The 21,201-nt window shown below is 44.5% G+C and overlaps 1 protein-coding gene across 8 annotated transcripts in view; it reads right to left on the bottom strand.

The window, feature by feature from the left end:
* Positions 1-21,201, bottom strand: part of Trio (trio Rho guanine nucleotide exchange factor) — a 308,383-nt gene that overhangs the window by 116,747 nt on the left and 170,435 nt on the right. For all 8 annotated transcript variants that reach the window (XR_010050401.1, XM_063257985.1, XM_063257983.1 and 5 more), the window contains 2 exons: positions 13,999-14,190; positions 591-760 (listed from right to left, as the gene is read on the bottom strand). Coding sequence is in view for 7 of the 8 variants with exons in the window: in XM_063257985.1 (XP_063114055.1) it covers positions 591-760; positions 13,999-14,190 (362 nt within the window). In the remaining variant the exon portion in view is untranslated. The remainder of the gene's footprint in view (positions 1-590; positions 761-13,998; positions 14,191-21,201) is intronic.

The raw sequence follows: 21,201 nt of genomic DNA, 5'->3' as shown, positions 1-21,201 counted from the left end.
AAGCAATTAAGCCGTTCCTAAGTAACTTTGGCCTGACTCTTCACAGGAAGCATCACGTAAAGCTGGGAAAGGACGATTCCCTGGCCATCCTGAGTGACAAAGGTGTAACTTATGGAAGCGTCTTCAAGGCTAAGTGAAAGAATCTGTGAATCTGCTTCCCAAGGAAACCAAAACCACCCCTCACTGCCTCCTGTGTGAGGAGGTGTGGTGAGGAGCACAGAGGGCTTGGGCCCTGCCTCTGTCCAGGACGAGCGAGTCCCTGTGGCCAGAGGCTGTGCTCCTCTTAGGTTCACATTAATGAGAAGTTTCAATGACTACTAGGTAGATGTTAAGAGGAAATATTAATAAACGCTGAATTCTGAGGGTTATGAATCCATGTTACAACAAGAAAAATTATGGAGCTGGAGCTGTGAGGGTGCAGGAAGGAGAGAAAAAGAAGAGAGGAAAAAGCTGCACCCTGCTTTGAATTCAAAGGCTAATGGTTCTCTCCCTCGGTGGACAGGGAACAGAAGCTACTTATTCAAAACCAGAGGGAGAGGAGCCCCAGCGGGAGCTCGAGCCCTGTGCTGCATCAGGAGAGGGAGGCCCACCTCAGCTGCTGGATGAGGTCCTCCCCTTCCTTGATCACGTTGACGGTCACCTGCAGCGTGGTCTGCTGCTGCTGGCCGAAGCGCTTGATGAGATCCTGCACGGCCTCCACCGACTCGGCGTACACGTCGTCCAGCAGCTCCTTCTGCAGCTCCTCCAGCCATGTCCACAGCTGCAGGCAGACGTGCACAGTGAGGGCAGGGTAGGGACTGGGCGGCTCACACGCACAGGGAAGGGGTTGGTGGCAGGCTGCTTCCAGAGAAAGGGAGGGAAGGGAGAGAGGAAGAGAGGGAGGAGCAGTATCTCAAACCATTCCATGTTAGCAAAACAGAGGCCACTGCTGCATGGAGAAAAAATAAACAGGCCGTGAAGCGGAAGGGGCTGTCACAAAAGAGAAAAAGGGAAGGGAAGTCACTCTTTCCTGCTCTTCCTAGGTTTAATTTGGAGTGCCAAGGAAACTTGAAGACTCCTGAAGACAACAGAAACATCTGCTGGACACAAGAGGCAGTCTTGAGTGTGTCTTCTGCACAGGTATTACACTCCACTATCAATTACTACACTGCCGCTCAGAGGTAAATGCTTTACATCCTTCAGGACAGAAGGAAGCGTGCACGGTGGCAAAATGAATGCGCCACCATGCCTGGTGGGATTGCGATGTGGGGTCTGAGGTGACCATATCCCCAGTCCAGGCTGCCAGGGCCAGACCATCACAGGAAGACAGTGTGCACCGAAGGACACCTTCATTGTCACTACCACTAAGTGTGTCCCGGGCATCGGATGAGTAACGAGAACCTGGATAAAGAGGGGCAAGAACTCCTTCAGGCCTGGGGGGAGTTGAGGATCAGAGTGCTGCCCATTTCCTGGAAGCCCTGGGAGTGGGGAAGGGCAATAAACCAAGCAGAACAGTCTGGTAGCTTGGTAGTGAGCTCTGCCTAGTGCTTCTAGCTCCCTCTGGAACATGAGATATCCTGTCCATCTTAGTCACACCTGCTCTAGCAGCTGCCTCTCAGCAGTGACAAGGATCTGGCCAAGGAACCCCTCTGGCCCATGGTTGCTACCTTTGGGGCTTACAAGTCAAAGGTGCACCTGCAAATCACACTTGCAAAATGTGTGCTTGCACTTGGTCTTCTGGCTCATAGCTAATCCTTTCATAAAGCAGCTAAGATACAGCTAGCACACACTAAACCACACGAAGTTAAAGTGTCCCACATAGTAATTCTGATGCAAGCCTGTCCCCACAGTCACCTCTGTGCTAACGTGACCAGCTCCTTTGCATGAAAGCTTTCTCATGCCCTTTGCCACCCTCCCTCCTGGCAATCATCGAGACTTGCTTTGCTGGAACGGGGATCCTAAGCACCCTGAAACTGTGGGGGACTGATGAGAGAGGATGCAGTGTGATGCTGGAGACGTGTTAATTAGCCTAATTTTAAGGACAGACTCAATGAACTGAATAGACAAAATTTGCTCAGAGAATCCAACTATGTGCCAATTCTGCTGTTTTGAGAAATAATAATCCACCAAAAGAAGCTGGCAATACTGTATTAAAAGAATTGAAATATTATATAATCGGTGGGCTTTTCTAATTAAGAGGTTAACCTGCCTTCTACACAGCAGGTGTGGCATGGTGGAGCAGGTGACTGACCACATGGAGAAGTTGCCCATTTGCTCCCAAAAAACAAAATCCTGAGCATGTGGCCATTGTGGCTCTTGTGTCTCACTCACCCAAGGCGGACACTTACAAAAAACCAGCCCTGTGCAAATGCATTTATTCTGATGAAAAAGAAAATAAATCATTTACTTAACTCCCTTTTTTCACTCCACTGTTACTTTTTCTTCCCTAAAGCTGCCCCGAATGAATTTAGGAAAGGAACTATGCTTGCTGTGTCCGGGATGGAACTCGAACCCTCTCCCTGAAATTGGCGAGTATTCTCCTTACACTTGTCCCCCGGACACCCTGTGCACCTTGGGGTTCCTGGCCCTGCCTGGGACCTAGGCAGCCTCTCCCGTGATGCACCGAGAGCTTAGCTCAAGGTTCCTTGTGGGGTGTAAGGCAGAACAGGTTGCCCATTGGGGCACAAAATTCTTCTCTGTATATATTTTCAGAAAAACCCTTTAAGTTATGGGACATTCAACACTGAAAACAGAAGATTAAAGAACAGCTCTTAAAGCTAGTCTGATGTGCAAGGTGGAGATGTGCTTCTAGATAACTCTATGGCAATAACACGAGTTCATGTTTCTTCCCTAACACTGCTCATGAGGGGAATGCAGATTCCAGTCACACTGCTAGAGCTCAAACCCCAATTTAATGTTTCCTAGTATGTTACTTTTGATATTCCTTACCTGAATCTAGATCTTAGTTTTCTATCTCTAAAATAGGCATAAGGCTGCCTACTTCAGAGATGCTGGCAGATTAAATGAAATAATGGAGTATAAATTAAATGCAAGCTATTATACTGTTTTTGTTCTTTAAAAAAAATCTTACAATAAGCCAATTTGCAAAGATTTCATCTCCTCTAGATATTTTTCAAAATGCACCCAAGCTCAAAATACCTCTGATAAACTTAACATCCATCATCCTGCATTCAAACCTTTTTATTCCTAAAGTAGTAGAGTATGAAAAAGAAAAAAAAAGCATAGTCTAAATGTTAGATTCTATAGAAATTGCCTTCTTACAGTTCCAGGGGAAACACCAGTAGCAGCTGAGGTCAAATCTTTGCCCTTACACTTGGCAGTTCAAACAAACTAACAAACAAAAAAAAAACCCATTAGCACATTCCCTGCGATATCCACATCCTGGTACAATGTGCTCACATAGGCTGCCTCTCAGAGAAGACTCAGGCTGGTCCTGGAAGTACACAGTTGAAAAGGTAGAAATAAATGTGGTAAACAGAGCAAGGATAGAGTTAAAGCTACAGTGTGAAAGGCCTGGAAGTCCTGCGCCTCTTTAGTCTTTTTCTCTGGTTTCACATGAAATATTCTCTTTCAATATGAAGAAAAACATCAAGTCTTTTCTAATGTCAACTGAGGTTGCATTGACCCATGTCATAATGTGACATGATTCAAGCAAAGTCTCTTTCTAAGCTTTTAAAATAGTACCTGCGATGTCTAAAATATCTTGGAATAAAGAAATGAAAAAAGGATGTCTATGAAGTTTGTACCATAAATTTCTTAAGGGTGCATAAAACGAACTTCTGTGCTAGCTGATAATTTGTAAGATGATACATCTTTTGCAACAACAAGAGAAATTGCATCTATACAATCAGTTTCTACAGCAACCTGAGTGCTGTTTTCAAGACCCTCACAACAGTCAGGAACCATGGAATTAAGAAATGCTGCCCCCTAGAGCCCAACAAAGAAGTGGCTGACAGTCTCAGGGAGGGAGGGAGAGGGTGAGAGCGAGGGAGAGAGAGTGTGTGTGTGAGGGAGAGAGAGAGAGAGAGACAGAGACAGAGAGAGAATGTGTGTGAATGTGTGTGCAGAAGGGAGGAGGGGGAGGGGGAGAGGCAGAGGGAGAGGGAATGAGAATCTCCAGGGCACCTTCAGATCAGTGAAGTTCTGTAGGTGAGAACTTGCACTCAGAGCAGATCTGGGCTGCAAATAACATTTACACAGAACCAGCGGTTTTATAGAATCAACTTCTGAGATGAAATGCGAAAGGACTCCAGCATCAGACAGAGTCTGATCCAGCTACACTCCCTGCTCTGTGGATCCTGCTGCTGCTGGGAGGAAGATGCTACAAACACAGACCTATACAGAAAAGGTCTTTGAAAGAAATCCTGCGGTAAACTCTGATTTATTCCTAAGACCTGCTGGAATCCTAAGTCATCCAACATATTGACAGATCCTGTCTAGAGTTTGGTAAGCAAGTCTTCCATTCTAATTCAGCCACTCCCAGGCTGTCTACTAAATGACAGCAGGTGTCTCTTTCAGTCCTGTTGGCATCACCCACTAACCAACTCCTGCTTGGTAATATCACTTGAAGATTTTAGTATGGCAACAATGAGTCCAGCTATGGCACTATGTCCTCAAAGCAACATAAACAGCTCTCAGCACAACACAGTTAAATTCTTGGGATGCCCAAGTTCAGATGAGCAATGTCTTCAGGTGTCACATATGGACACAAATGCATTGAGCAGCTTAAGTGGTGTCAGATCAAAGACCTCACTGTGGAATCTTATCCTCATCCAAAGATGACACCAAGGGATTAAGCCAAACTGTGCTGCAGGGCCTCAAGTCCACCTGTGCTGATTAGTCTAGCATATTCCATAACTTCCTTTGTCAGCAACTTTGGTCCACTTGTGGCTTTGGAGTGGAAATTACTTCCTCTTTCACATACTGGGAATGAGACACATCTTACTATTGGGAATGCTTTTATCCTGGCATCTTCTACTCAGGGATCAGTATAGCAGGTAAGGAAAGTGGCTTTGTGCTGATGTTAAATAGTGGTTTTTATAGCCATCTGACAGTCTCTGTCTAGCCGTTTATCCTCCTGGCCCTTCCTTGTCTATAAATGTTGAAGCACCTGGTCATATGCCTACCCACTAACTCCACTACATGCCCCACACCCAATCAGAAACCTAGTAAACACGGAATCAAAGTGAACATGCTATGTTCATTCACTCTTTCATTTACTCTACCCCCTAGAACTGTGTCCAGGATTAATCTCAGCCTAAGAAAATGCATGTAATCTACCTTAAAACCTACAAATGTGTTTAGAGCCTTAGAGCAGTGGTGGGGTACCTATGGCATGTATCTTGTTTTCCTTTTAAGACAAAAGATGTTAATGAGTTGTTTTTCCTAAATTAAAACTCAGTAGTCAGGTTTAATTGCAGTGTTGGCACACTGTGATAAATAAGTGGGCTGCGTTTGGGCATTTGTCTCTGGAGTGTGCTTTAGAGTCTCTGCCCCAGATCGTCAAAGACTGTTACAGGACTGTGATTCCAAATGTTCCCTAAATGGCTTACTGGGCTGAACGTCTGGCTGTCAGCAGTGGACTATGGGACTCTTCAGTTTACCCAGTGGATCTGTAAGCTGCCAGAAGTTGGGCCTTGCTGTGTGAAGTGGTGTTAAGCTCTGGTAGGGGGTGGTGTCCTAGGCCATGTTTCCCTGACCCTTCCATCTATCTTTGCTTCTGGATGCCTCGTGTGAAAAGCTTTCCTCCACCCCACCCTTTCACTAAGATGAAAGCACAACTTCCCTTCATCTGCTGCAGAGTTTTGTGCTTTAAAAAAAGGAAGGGAAAACAGACACTCACAACAAATCCAAAAAAGTCATCTCTGTCTCTACAGGCCTCGCTTGTATGCAGCCTTGAAGCTTCCTGAGAAAAAGCAGTGTGATAGATTAAATAATGGGCAGTGGTCTAATACCCAGCTGAGCTCAATCAGCATGGTGCTGGGTACGCAAGGCCCACCTGAGGACTGCTGCCCACAGCATACAAGGAGAGGTAGAGAGGAAGATGTGTGCTTTTAGCTGGACCCAGAGAGTTGGCTTCCTCGCTGGATGAGTCCAAGACCCATCATGATTCTTTGATAATAAAACGTTTACTTCATGAAGCTTATTATCAAAACAAAAAAGCCAAGAATGTTATCCCCCTGTCTTTTGGATTTTTGAGACAGGGTCTTGCTAGGTAGTTGAAGCTTACCTGGAACTTACTCTGTAGCGCAGGCTGGCCTCAAACTTGTGATTATACAGATTATATGAATTTTCAGTGGGATATCCGAAGACCTATAACATTCCATTTTCTGCCCTTATATTGAAATGCCTCAAACTACACTGAGTTTTAGCTACAAACGACTAATTAACTATCCATTAAGAGGTGACCCTATAATTTTTTTTTTTTTTTTTTTTTTTTTTTGAGATAGGGTCTTACTATGTCTTTCAGGCTGGTCTTGAACTTGCTTATGTAACCTATGCTGCCCTTGAACTCACATCGATCCTCCCAAGGATTACAGGCATGCACCACCATGACCAGCTAACCCTATAAAATTTTGAGTGAGGGTCTGGTCACACACTTTCAATCTCTATGGCAACAAGAATTACAAATGAAGGTAGTGTAATTAATAACTTATTCAATAATCTGTTAGTGCCTATTGTGAGGTATAATGGAGTTCAGCATGATTTTCTGTAACAACTTCTATTGTTGGCATAAAATTTTTCTCTAAAAATACTGACCCAATATTGGCAAAGAGAAATTTCATGAATTCAAATCAGTTTAAGATCATTTTATTATATCAGTTTTATTTAAGTTTTTTTCTGACAGAAGGACTTTATTTATCTGGCTGGGGGAATGGGGATTGAGCCTGGAGCCTTGAGCATGTTAAGTAAGTGCTTTATTATGAGTTACAACCCCAAACCCAGGCCTTTGCTTTTAAATAATATCTTCACAGCACTCACTTCTCACTAACCAACACAAATGCTTTATAAACCTTAATCCTGTTAGGGTCAGAATCATTTTGTGATATGTTCAGAATGACTTAGGGCAGTGCAAATGAAACCTGTGAGTCAGTGCTTTTCCCAACAGCCAATGGATTTCAAGGGGCCGACGTTGAAGCCTGCTTCTAACACATCCCAACCAGGGACTCAGCTTTGATCCTATGACCGGGTTCTGAGCAGGTCAGAGAGCAGCGATCATGGAGGAAGGGCAAAGGGTTAGGCAGGGAGGGAAGAGACCAGTAAGGCCAAGATAACCACATAGGTGCAGCCAAAGCATGTGCACCCCTGCATCTCACTTTCAGATCTATCTTATTCTATCTACACTGAGTGAATTACAGGGAGGGCTCGAGGGAAAAAAATGAAGAACATTCATTGGCCACAACGGTAAGACTTTGCATATATATTTTCATTTAACTGCCTCAGACTCTTGAGATTTTATTACTCCACTTTGTAGCTAAGAAAACTGAGGCACCACAGAGGGACATGGTCCAATGTCCCAGTTCCCTTGGGACAGGGGGGGTAAGTTACAATTATTTTATTAAGATGATAATATTATAGAAAGAAATTGAAATTTTTTAGATAGTCTCATCTGTGAGAAGCTCCCTTTGCTTCCATGAGTATTCCAAACCAGATATACAGTCTAGGCAGAGAGCAGAGCCATACCAAGAGGTAGGAGCTGACTCCCAAAGACAATGTTAATGCTCAGTCGCTCAGGGTTACTTCCCAGTTGCTTTCATTGGCACGTGGCCATTTAATACCTCGTTCCTACTCAGAAAAGTAAACAAATGTGTAAGAGTATACATAATTTAACACACTAAGACAGCACTAAGAAACAATGTTGGACTTAAGTTGTTAAGACTGATGAGAAGAGTAAACTTTCTGCTTTAAAATATCACGTGTAGATCTGAACCTCTCCCAAAACTTCTGAGGTGGTAAAAAGCTGGCATCCACACACTTCTTGAAGCAGGATAACATGATGCACCTGTCCTGGGACACCGTGGCAGCTCCTTTTAACCTACACCGCGCTCAGGCAAAGGACCCAGCACTGCACTCCTGGGAATTTACCCCAAAGAAACAAAACTGTACACTAACACAAAAACATGTACATGATTATTCACCGCTGAAATCTGAAAACGACTCAACGTCCTGTAATGGGCGAACAGTCAAACTATGAGGCACTGATGCCATGAAATAGTACTTGGCAATACAGAGGAAACAAAAGCTGATACATGCAAAAAACTGAGTGGATCTCATGGAAATATGCTGAGGAAAAAACACGCAACCTCAAAAAGATGAACTCACTATGTAGTATAGGCTGGCCTTGAACTTGTGGCTACCCTCCTGCCTCAGCCTCCCGAGTGCTGGGACTACAGGGGTGCCTCACCCCACCTGCTTTTACATATATATTTATTTGGGGGTGTGTGTGTGTGAAACAACTCAAATTCTGTTTCTGGAGTCCTGAGGGAATGTACCACTCCAAGCTTCATATCTTAATGCTCCTTCGTTTCCCAGCCTCTTCTTTATTTTTTTTAAATTTTAGTTTATTAGCATATGCACGCAGTATATAATGTTTCCATTCCTTGTGTGGAGCTGGTCCACGTACACAGCTCATCTGTACATTTTAATTCCCCTTTCCCTTCCCTCTCAGCCACTCCCCTCAACCCTCGATCCGCTTCCTTTTTTTAGGGTGCTGCAGTTACAGAACAGGTTTCCATTCCTTGCAGGGATACACATCCCAACTTCTCTTTTCCAACCCTTAGTCTTTCCCTCCTAACCCCTTCCCTTTCTTGATCCCTTTTCCTTAAGAATGATCTACTACTTAAAAATGATCTCCTAAAAGAATGACCTACTATTTAAAAATAACAAGGTAACAGAGAAAGGACAGCAGAGTTTCCAGGGGTTGGAGATGGGGCAGGAGCTGGATCTAGCTGTAAGTGTGTGCAAGAGACTTTCTGCTCACAGGACAATGCTGTATGACTCTGAATGTTGAAAGGTGGTGGTGTTTACACAAATTACACCCTAAAACTGCATCAAACACCCCTCAGCAGGAGGCAGGAGACTCCTTCGAAGGGCACCTGATCCACACACACTGAGTGCGGCACCTTCAGGCAGTTTAGCCTCCAAAGCCAGTAGGCCCCCTCCCTAGTTCCACTAGGAGGAGAACTCCAGGCCCTTTTGGCTGCTTAAGGAGCGCTGGGTATGTGGTCAGCACACTCCTGGAGCAAATTCTGTGCAGAGAGAGGTGAGACAAGCACTAAGTAACCTGCGCCTGCACAGCAAGAAGCCTCTAGACCCCCCCACTTCTGAGCAGCCTCCTCCGGCTCAGGGCAGGGCACCTATCCTCTGCCGTGCGGAAGATGAACAAGCATAAAGAGGGCAGGCTGGATGCCCAACTGCCAGGCATAAAAATGAAGCCAGGCTGTGAGCAAAACAAAACAAAAAAATATCTCCAGGTGGTTGGGAGAGCTTTCTCTTCCACTTCTGAATAAAATGAATGGTTCTCTTTTCTAGGCGAAACAAAACTTGTCCAAGTTCAGAGTAAGTTTGCAGAAGCAGAACTAAGAGGCTTCTTTACTTCACCCAGCAAGAACTGCAGCCTGATTCAAAGGGGAGTGATCTCTCCTGGGAAACATGGCTTCTGAGAACAAAACTCAAAGCTTGGCCACTGAATCAATTCCAGAAACAATTCTACTGAATTCGAGCTCTGGCAGGAGCTAGATGTCATCACCTGGTTGTCTCAAATGACCTTTGAACTTCAAAGTAGTTATCAATTAAGGCAGGAATTAATTTTGAGGATGAACTTGAATGAGTATGAATAGGTGAAAGCTGCGCTTTGAAAATAAAAAATATTCAGCCAGCCAATCAATGCTGTATTTGAAAATAAAAGTACTATATAGTAAGTGTACCATTAGGTTCCAGAAGCATGAGCTAGAAAAGAAAGACGTAGGATTCATTCTTACTGAGCACAGAGTCTGGGAGGTGGGCTACCAAGTAGAAAGCTGAAGGCAAGACCTGCCCAGGATCTCAAGGAATTCCAAGCCTATTAAGAGAAACAAAGCGATGCCTGCAGGGTGGGCACACAGGGGGCAGAAGTGCTTCGTGCCTCTGCCATTCATTTTGGTGTCACCTCTTCAGACCTTACTGTTAGCCTGGGAGGCATTTTGGAATGAATGAGTAAAAACAGAGTGAATGACTGAATAAACAATGAAAAGCTGCACTGAAAGGACAGGAGGCCGGTTAACAAAGGACACACGTGGGAGAATTATAATCAGAACTGATGTGAAGCAATACTGCAGAGAACAGTAAGACTGAGAGGTCAGAACAAAATGCAGATGGCCACAAATCTCCCAAGTAAAACTTCTTTAATATGAGGCCAATTGTCTAGGTCAATAAGCAAGAAATTCTAAAAACACTAAGGCAAAGGGGCGGGGGACAGTCTCAGTTTTAAAGCCTTCTGGAAAAAGGTGAAGCATCTCATGAATCTTTAAGAGAAGGTCCTGGAATGCTTTCAAATCTAGGTTTGGCGGGGTAACTGAGGCTAAAATCGCTATCAACCACCTGCTGCACCTAACACCAAATTTCAAAATATTTCCCTGTATGTGAAAACATGCCCCTGCTGGCTTCCCAGAAACAGATGTCCCCTTTCTGTCCACAAGGCAGGACAGTCAGAGCCAGAGGTCTCAGTCTGCTACTACCGCCCTTCCTCCAGTGAGCCAGACCTGGCTCCTTCTGAACTAAGCGGCTCTACGGTCACCGCATTAGAGGGCAGGAACTATCTGCACCCAAGACGGTGACACCATGCTCCAAATAAGCAAGAAACAGTCACTACACAACACCTGCACCAGGAAGGGGAACTTCCACTCACAGGGGCTTTTCACAGGCAACAGTAAAAAGCTTCATAAATAAAAGAAGAGCTTGTTTCTACTTTTCTCTAGGTAATATGTTTTGGTTTTATTTTTCCATTAGTACATTTTTGCAGTATACAGACTAATTCCTCAGTCCATGTCTGAGTTTTCAGACAATAACCCATTTATATAAACAACCACCAAAGAAACTATCCTTCTTGCATAAAAATCTACTAGGTATTCTTGAAGTTTCTTTCGTGCAGCACAGAAAGAGGACACTAAGGAAATTCTAGGACTGGCCAGGAAAGAGACAAATCCCTGTGGATACAGCTGGAACTGAGACCCAGAGGGAAGGAGCTGGTGCAGTCTCAACCGGGGGAGCAGCCTTTCAGCTGTCCTCCCCTTGTGTGGGCACGTGGACATCCTGCCTCACCCAGCCTGGCTGGCCACCAGCTTCTCCTTTGGCGGAGTCCCTGCAGGTGCACCCACACGAGGAAGCAGATGGGAAACACAGCAGTTCTCCACTGCACGGGTGACGGCCTCTCCTGCGAAGAAGTGAGAACAGCCACCGCCGCCAATCTCCCAGCTGTGAACACAGAGCACTCAGCCTTCAAAACAGACTTAGGTCTCCTTGCGCACACGCACAAGAAGTTCCTAGAGTACAATGTAAGTCAATGAAAAAAAAGGGACTTTCACTTAAAGTTCTCAAACATAGTGACAATGCTGTTCACGGTCTGCTACCTGAATACTTTATTATATGGCTTTTCCTTCAAAATGCTGCTGCTGTTGTTACAAAACACAAGGAACCCAAACTGTCTCCAAGAGAACAACTTCCACAAAATGTAGTACTCTTAGCTGTCTTCCAGTGTCAGCTTTATGAAAACTACAACATGGCAGATGGAGTGACCTAAATCACAGACAGCACCTCACAGGAAGATTTTCTGGACTATCTGCAGTGCTGAGCTGCTGAAGAATATTGCACAGCACAGACAACTAGCCTAGGTTACAGGTAGGAGGCTTCCAGATGGTTTTTGTTTCTGCCAGTCCCTTCTGTGTGTGGCTGCTGGGCTGCCTGCTGCCCTTCTTGCCACTCCACAGCATCAGAGCTGTACAGGACAACAGTGTCTCCCATGGTCCAAAGAAAGAAATGGAGGCCTGACCCTGTACCTGGCAGTCTTGTCCTCAGGTGCTCCAGGCTGTTCAGTGCTCCTGTCTTGCTTTCAGTCTGTTAGCAGTGAATGAGCTAAGGCATAACCTCTTTTCCCAAGTAGACCACCTTTAACCCTCTTCCACCCTGAGCTAGTGTGTGCAACGCATACGATGAAGAGAAGTGAACATGCTACACTACTGGGAAAGAGCAAGAACACAGACTCCTAAGGCAACCCAATGAGTGCTGTGACAGCCATGTGCAGAAAGCTCTAGAAGGTGTCAGGAAGAGGCACCAACTCTGGGGCCAAGGAGGTAGCATGTCCTGACCTCAAAATTGCCTGACTGTCACAGATCAGGGGACAGCGAGCTGGAAAGAGGGGCTGGAAAAGAAGAGACAGCACAAGAGCAGCTGGAAGGAGAAGTGTGGCGCTGATTAGAGGATGTGGAAGCACTGGAGGCTGTTCCCTTGGACCAAGAGCAGTTGCTAACAGTTCAAGAGCAGGAGACGCCCTCATCAGAACTGTGCCTCAGAAAACAACTCTGAAGCACAGTACCTCGGGGAGGCAGGGGGAGTGGAGGTGACAACAGCGTGACTGATGCTGAATGAGGAACTCACTGTCCCTTGATCCCTGCATCCAGGAAACTGCCTACTTAGTATGTTTCCTTGGAGAAAAGCAGTCTCGCTAAATATTTGAAGTCCTTTTTAGTTGTGGCATTAGTAGGAGCAGTGAAAGAGGTGAGCTGTGCTGCTTTTCTATTCTGATGACCACCTTGGGCCCATGCAGCCCCAGCTCCACTGCAGAGGGCACTGTGCACTGACCACTGGCCCATCCCAGGCAGAAGTATGAACTCCCGGAGTCCCAGCAAGCTGCCTAACACCCCCTCCACCAATGCACGGTCTCAAGGGGCTTCAGAGGGATTTCTGGTATTTCTGGAGTCTAACATCCGAGTTACGAACCACCTCACTGTGAATAAATGGCTCAACGTCTCAGAATCCAAGAATCAAGTTTCTATTCCTTTAAATGGAGGGCCCTGTCCCTAACCTTGGATGCCTGGTTAGTGAGGCGAGCCAGACCCTGTCCTTTCTCAGATTGCTTCCAGTGGTCCTACCTTCCCCAATCCTTCTTATTCTAAGACCCTAAGCTTCCATAAGTTTAATCCCAAATTATCCTGAAGTGCCCTTTATAAATTTCCAACTTATAAAGAGCTGTTTCATGATTATTTTACTTTGTGAAGGTTCTTTTGTAAAGTAGAGAATGATTTTCCAGAGAGAAAAGATATAATAAACTGAATAAACTGACACTCTCAATTTGTAACCACCCCCAAAAAGCTAAGTTTTATATTTTTTTTCTTTAACATAACTTCAATGTAACTTTTTAATTCAATCAAGAGTAACATATACACGTATATACACATATACAGGTAGGTATGATTAGGACCCACTTATTTTTCAGGGTCCAAACAATCTATAAGCTCATTTTACAGTGAGGTAAGTTTACTAATGAGTATACTAATGAGATTAGTATTACTGTGCTGGCCATGGTACATTTAAACTCAGTATGATGCAATATTTGCTTTTGTTAGCATCTGAGAGTAGCCTGATAAAAGCAGAAGGCAATCCTGACTTCCGCCGCTTTACAGACCACCCACAGAAAGGAAACTTGCAGCTCTGCCCACAGCACGCAGTCCTGGTTTTGCTACGCGGACATGTGCTCTCTAAAGCTGAAGGGTCGCCTTCTGTTTCTTGTTCTCTTTGTCCCTCTCCCCTGCCATTCCAATTCTCTCAGACACCCTCAGCAAAGGCAAGTGTGCACTCATGTGACAAAGAAGGCCAGCCCCCAGTGCAGCTCTTTCTGTCTCCACGCAGATGCCCTTGGTAGGACATACCTCCCAACTTCCAATGTGCCCATGGCCACATTTTGGTCAAATTCAAATTCCAACAAGTTCAGAGAGGTGAATAATATTTTTTCTCCTGATGTCTTACCTCTTTCACATGGGTGTGAAAGGACACCGACATGTCCAGCAGGATCTTTCGCTGCTCAACACGCCGCACAAAATCTTGTATCCGGTCTTCAAGCTGATGGGCAGCCTGATAAATCTCTTCCGGGTCACATTCCCCAGTCTGAGCCAGCTGTTCTGCTGCTTCTAGCAACTTATCTGCATTGGTGTATGTGTTCTGCACAAGAGAACACCCAGAGAAATAGCATGAATCAAAAGCAAACTGCCCACTCTGGGCATTATAACAAATAGCAAATCAGTCAATTAATGATACTTCAGTTTATTTACCCATATCAAACAGAAAAAAAATGTAATGCACAGCAATGATTCTATGAGTCCTATACATTTTTTTTTTTTTTTTTTGTCTTTTTCCTTTTTATTGGTACTGGGGATCGAACTCACGACTGCCTGCTTGCAAGGCAGGTGCTTATGCCGCTGAGCTAAATCCCCAGCCCTTGTCCTATACATTTCTATGGGCAACCTCTTCCAATATCATTTTAGACTGTTGAACTTTGACCCTTATGGCAAAGCCCTTGCATCTAAAGCAGAGTTGGGGTATCTGTGGGCACCTGCTGGCTGTCTCATGCCTTCAGGTTTTGTGAAGGTGGGGCCAGGAAACAGCCCATGGCCACAAGTGCTTGCTTTCACTTTTCTCCCAACTGTATGACAGAGTGGTAAATTCCAGTTCCTTCTCTTTTGGTGCACTGGTTTATGACAAGCCCCAGTTTAACGTTAAACCTGACACAGCATACACTGATGTCTCTTTCCACATTTTTCTACTTACTGGTCATCTCTTTTTCTACTTTTTTAAAAAGGAGATAATGGCTATAAAACAGCTGGAATTTTAAAGAGCTGAAAGAAGTGCAAATGCACATGTGAAGTAGTCAGAAGAATACTGCTGAAAAGCCCTGAGACCACTGCTGAAAGCTAGGCAAGGGGCCACTGCCTCAGAGACCAGCCAGCGGACTTCAGTGCAGTAAAATAGCAGAACTAAGGTTCCAGAAATACCCAGAAAATCGGTCTGAAGCTCCCCCTTCCCCCGAGAAACAGCTGAGTCCTTCACCCTCCAAACAACTAAGGTCTAAAGCTGAGCAGGGCAGGTGAGTCATCAGAGCCTGAGGAGGGTGATGAAGGGGTTCCCGCAGCGGAATGGTAATGGCACAGAAGGTGAGGCCCTGCAGAGTGGTCAGGGGGCAACTGCATGAGACTGCTTTCTGCTGCCAGTAACACAGTACCACTTTGGCTGGTCTAGCTGCCTCATCCAGTGCTGGCCTTCCTTCTGGCACAGCAGCACAGGCATCACATGGGGGCCAGAGACAGGGGAGTGTGCAGGTGTCTCCTTCCACTTACAAAGCTACCAGTAATCAATTATAACGGCTCCATCCAGTAACTTTGTCTAGTCCAAATTACTCCCAAATGTCCAGCTCCAAACACCAGTCAGATCAAAATTCCACTCTTTAATACCTCCTGTTGGGATGTAAGTGCACAGGTACTTTGGCAGGAACACACTAAAACCATATCCATACCACAGCATTCTGTCCTGGTCCCTAAAGTTGAGGTTCTTCTCACAAAGCAAAACAGAATCATTCAGTGCCCAATAATGCCACTGTCTCAACTCATTTTCAGCATTAATTCAAATCTATGGAATAATTCATTAATCCAAAGTCTCATTTTAGACTCAAGGTAAACTGCTGGTTGTCAGCCTGAAAATAAAAGTAAAACTTTAACAGAATGGTTAAATACGTCTAAGACATAATAGCAGACAGGGACAGGATAAACACTTCCATTCCAAGACAGAGACAAAAAGAAAGGAGTAAACAGGCCAGAGTGCTGGGCACACATTAGCCCTCAACGCTGCAGGCTAGCATCTGTGCATGCTGCAGTGAAAGTGTGCATCCAGGTTCTCGGACGCATGCTGACCTTGGCAGCTCTAATAGGCAGGCATGGCGTGTGAGCTGCTCATTGACCAACCTTTCTGGAGTCCCTGGTGCAACTCTATTTACACAGCCCACAAGCTACCACCCCAAGAGCCACTCTGCAGGGCTCTGACTCTGTGACACACTTGTGGGGAAAAAGGATTTCAGGAGCTCTATACATTTCTATCAGCAACCTTTTCCAGTATTGTTTTAGACTGTTCAGCTTTGACCCTGGTGGCAAAGCCCTGGCATCTAAAGCACAGAGAGGCTAGGGCTAGGGATTTAGCTCAGCGGCATAAGCGCCTGCCTTGCAAGCAGGCAGTCGTGAGTTCGATCCCTGGTACCGATAAAAAGGAAAAAGACAAAAAAATAAATAAATAAAGCACAGAGAGGCTATCTCTGTCACAACTCAGAAAGTGAGGAAGTCACCTTTGAAATCTGTGGAAATCCCCTTGATCCCTTAACTCTTGCATTTTGTGTGCCTGCAAAGTCAGCTTCACTTGGATGCCAAAGCCTGCATGGCAGCAGCTGTACATAGGCCTGTGTGAGTCATGGCTGAGTGGCTGCAGAGAAAGCCAGAATCCCAAGGCAGTCGTGAGCTCGGGCAGTGAACCTATTCAGCAGAGCACCCTAAGGCTGCAGGGACAGCTGCACCCTGGAGAATCTGAAATGCCCTAAGGCCTTTTTCTAACTGTCTTAGGGCGTTAGAATTTCTGTTCATTTCTTTAGAAAGTGTTTGCATATCCTCACTGGTCCATCATTCTTAATTTCCAGTCTTCTGAAACTAGTGCAATAAAGTTGGTGTTTTGCCCAATTCCTAATAGAAGCCCGATTTGCATCTGGTACTAGGTCACAGATCTCCTCGTCTTCTAAATCCTCCACAGTTAGCTGTAAGGTTCTACATAGAGCACTGTACGGTTTTTTCTGACCTGCCCTCCAAACTCTTTCAGCCTTTGCCTATAACCTGATTCCAATGATACTTACGCATTTTCAAGAATTTGTTGTTGCTGGGAACAGGGCCGCTATTCAGGATCAATTTTCTGTCTTGTGCTGGTTTTCAAGACTATAACAAAAGTACCTGGGCCAGGCTATACATAAGGAGGTTTGCTTAGTCCACTTTTGGAGACTACAAGTCTAACTCAGGTGGCATCACTATGCTGGAATCCCATGAGGAAAGAAATCCCATCTTAAGCAGCCAGAGAAAGCCTGAGGAGTTAGCTTAGCAGCACAAGCACCTGTTTGGCAAATGTAAGGTCATGAATTTGATCTCCAGTACCAAAAAAAAAAAAGCAGCAGCAGCCACCACAGAAAGACTGGGTTCCCAAGGCTCCTTTTAAGAGCACACCCCTAACTAAGTTAGGGCCCTCCAACCAAGCAGTACTTGTTAAAGGTTCCATCTTTCAACATCATCACTCTGAGGATCAAGACACCAGCAACTGAATGTTTCAGAAACAACATCCAAAACACAGCAGCATCCTTTTGGGGAAGCAGAGGCTTCCAAGTTGGAAGACTGATTACATCCAGGGGAACTTGGTGAAGTAAGTCAGCATGTTAGGAATAATCAGAGCCATGTTTCTTAATTTACAAAGAAAGCAAAGCTTTCACCTGGCCAAATGGGTTAGAACTGGAGGTATCGGTGAGAATACATGATGTTCCAACACTGTTATGCACAAGCGTGTGTGTGTGTGTGTGTGTGTGTGTGTGTGACACACATTCATTTTCTCTCTCCCTCCCAGCAATGACCCAGTAACAGTAAACAAGCTCAGCACCAGGTCTGTGCTTCTAATTCCCATTCTCCTCTGCAGGGAATCAGGACCCCTTGGAGAAGTAACCGACTGCAGGGCTCCACAAGATAAAGTAAACACAAGTCTGAGTCACCCTACTGAATCCCAAAACAAGGAAGTATTCAAAGCCAAGGGTGGCCCAATCAGGAATCAGAAGCCAGCCTAAGAGGTCCTGCTGGCCAGCTGAGTGAAGCCGCTCTCTGAGCATCAAGATCAACAATCAGAGTCACAGAGTAGCATTGCTGAATACAACACGGACACCACCACAAGGCCATGACCACGCAAAGAAATAACACTGGGAAAAGAAACAGAATACAATGGGACCTGGGCTCACAAACTTCATTCATTTCACAATGCTGATCAAGAACTGAATGGATAGCGACTAGAAGCCTTTGTGAACCAAGGCATTACACTGAACCTTACAGGGAAATCTGATTTGCTTCATGACCAGAACAATGGAATGACTTACGCTCATGAAGAGAGGTACCACTGTTCTTACAGAGCTAAAAAGCACCTCCCCACAAGGTACTATTTTTTTTTTAAATACACTAATTTCAAAGGAGGAAACAACAACTTTCAGGATGAAACGCTTGGCAGATGCCACCCTAACTGAGCACAGAAAGAACACTGTATGTAAGAGGACAAATTAAAATCATGTGTCACCTGATGAGGTACTATGTGAAGAAAGCATTATTTCTGTGACACTCCCACCCAAGCACCACCTGAGTCTAACAGTAAGGAAACATCAAAATCCACACAAGGAATAGTTTCTGAATTATGGGCTGAAATTGTCCCAAATGTCTATTCAAAATCTCACAGAATGCTTTGGAAATTTTAAGATTATACTGTGTACTATAAACAACAGGTCTTTAAAAGCTCTTAAAGTGAGCTGAGATGTCAAGGAAGCCCTTAAAATTTACTACATGTTAAGCGAAATACGTCAGACACACAAGATTGAATACTATATGGTTTTTCACATGAGAAATTCAAAGTATAAAGAAGGTAAAGAATAAAATAAAAGATAAAAGGAATCAGGGAGACCGGTCTGCAAACGGAAAGGGGCCGAGGCGATGAAGGGAGGAGGAGGGCAGAAAGGGAAGGGGATGTAAAAAAAGAAAAAAAGATGTGTGTACACGCACCAAATACCTACAATTAAAGTAGTCATTATGCATCATAAAGATGTACTAATAAATAAAAATTTAAAAAATAAATTCTACCTATATAACACGTTAAAAAAATTTATTTCAGCCAGACTTGGGAAATGCTTCTGTGCATATTTACATGTCTTCTAGGTTCAAAGTATTTGAAATGATGAGAAAATCAGTTGCCAATCTAAGTACAGCACCAAAAAGCAAAAAGAGTTTTATAGACGTTCACTAGGATATTTGGGGATGCTAAGCTATAATAACTCCTGTGTGGAGCAGGAAAACTGCCTACAGGACAAGCTTTGTGAGAGCAAACCACACTGCACAAACGTCCTGGTGGAAGAAGCCATGTCCACTCCGATCCTGTGCGACCTGGGCCTCTTGCCCCCTCAGGGCAGCGCAGCACACTGTGCAGCAGGACCAGCATGAGAACCCTCCATGCAGGACCCTCCAAACACCACCGTCTGAGTGGGGGGTGGGGGTGGGGTCAGAGCAGAGGCAGAGCTTGGCTCAGCACTGACCTCTGTGGCAGTGGGCAGGTTTTCCTCACAACACTGCCTGGTGCCAATCTTCCCGCCTTCAGAATGGACCAGGGAGGAGGAGTTAAATCAGCCAACACAGAGAGCAGGTCTGCAGAGAAAGTACCTCCTCTGCATGTACATTGTGGACTAAAATAACGGCATGAGGATAAGCATGTTACGGACTACAATCAAAAATAATTTAAGAAACTGCAAGAGGAGTCAAAGAGAACTGACAACTAAGACAGTCTGCAGGAAATCCTGGAATAGTGAAGGGCAATCAGGGCAAAATTAAGGAAACATAAATACAGTATGGACAACAGTCACAATAATATACTGGTACTGGCTCATTACTTCTAACAAATGCGCCACCCTTAAGATACTAATGGGTGGACAGGGTTCAGGATATGGGAATTCTCTGTACTACCCCTGACATCTGAAAATTGTTTGGAAAAAATAAACTTTATTTAAAATACATATGTACATATTTGTGTATATGTGTAAGATAAACTTTATTTAAAATACATATGTACATATTTGTGTGTATGTGTAAGGTAAACTTCATTGGTGTGTATGCATAAAACAGACTGCTAGCTTTCATGTACAGAACAACCACTGAACTCTGGGCACTTCCTAGAGATGGTTACCCACATATATGAGTGGTGTGAACTATCTAAATGCTGTAGGCGAGGGTCTTGGCACCTGCTGAGCACCAGGCACCTTTTAAATAATCTTTATCATAGCATCGGTAAAAAGAGGAGTATGGGAATCATCTCTTGGCTAGGAAACAAACTCAGACAGAATGAAGATCACACAATAAAAAAGCAATAGTCATTAAGTTTTAGAAAATTTAGTAAGGAAAAAAATCATCTGAGATTTGATACTTTGCAAAAACTTACCAACCTAAAAGAAGTTGTTAGCAAATAATTTGTTCCAAATCTTCCATTATTACTTTAAAAGACTGAAAAAAATCCCATATTTTATATTAAGAACTAAACTTTCTGCAAAACTGCAGCTGACTGTATGAAAGCAGAAATTCAGGGCATGCTAAAAATGTGGAAGCATTCTGCAGGCCCACATACTGTGGGTATCATACTCTCCTGGCACAAGATGAGTGAGCTCACAGAGATGACTGCCTGTCTGCTAAAAATGCAGAATGAATCTGAGGTCCCTGCTCTCCCTCAGTGACACTCTCATCCACTAAGACAACATAATTATACAACATAAAGAGTTGTTAGTAGAAATGGCTTCATGGAGAACAAGCTTGCAACAGGTTACATATTTGGAGGGGAATTTGGATCTTGGAGAGTTAAGCAGTAAGAAGACAACATAGTCACTCACAGAATGGTTCCTACAGGATGTCAAGGGTGACATTTAAGACACCTGTTTTTTCAAAACCAGCTCTGTCCTTGGGCTAGAGTTCTTTGGGCTTTATTGGCTGTTGTAAGCATAGTCTTTTAAATCTACAAAGGCACACTGACTTGGATATACAAGATTACTGAAAAAGTTTCAAGTGGAAAGCGTTTTTAGTTTTGTTTTTTTTAAACATGAATACATGAAAATACTCGAAGGCGCTGCATACTACACACGATAAAGCAATCAGCATGAATTCATTCAACAGGTAAGATCTACTCACAATCACTGCACAAAACAAGTGGCTCCTCCAATTAGTCATGAAGAGGTAGGTTCCAGGCTCCCCAGAAATGCCTGCAAAGGTGATCCAAGTGCTTCCTGAGGAGGCCACAACCTGGGCATGCGAGGTGGGGCTCCCACAGTGGGGCCCGATGCCACACAAGGGAGAGTGGCCTGCACCACTCACTTCCGCC

This window comes from Cavia porcellus, unplaced genomic scaffold, assembly GCF_034190915.1.
Source record: "Cavia porcellus strain 051 isolate PalLab524CR breed Dunkin Hartley unplaced genomic scaffold, mCavPor4.1 scaffold_11, whole genome shotgun sequence".
NCBI lineage: Eukaryota > Metazoa > Chordata > Mammalia > Rodentia > Caviidae > Cavia > Cavia porcellus.
Note: the sequence above shows the minus strand (reverse complement) of the source record. Positions and strands in the feature narration are given on the sequence as shown.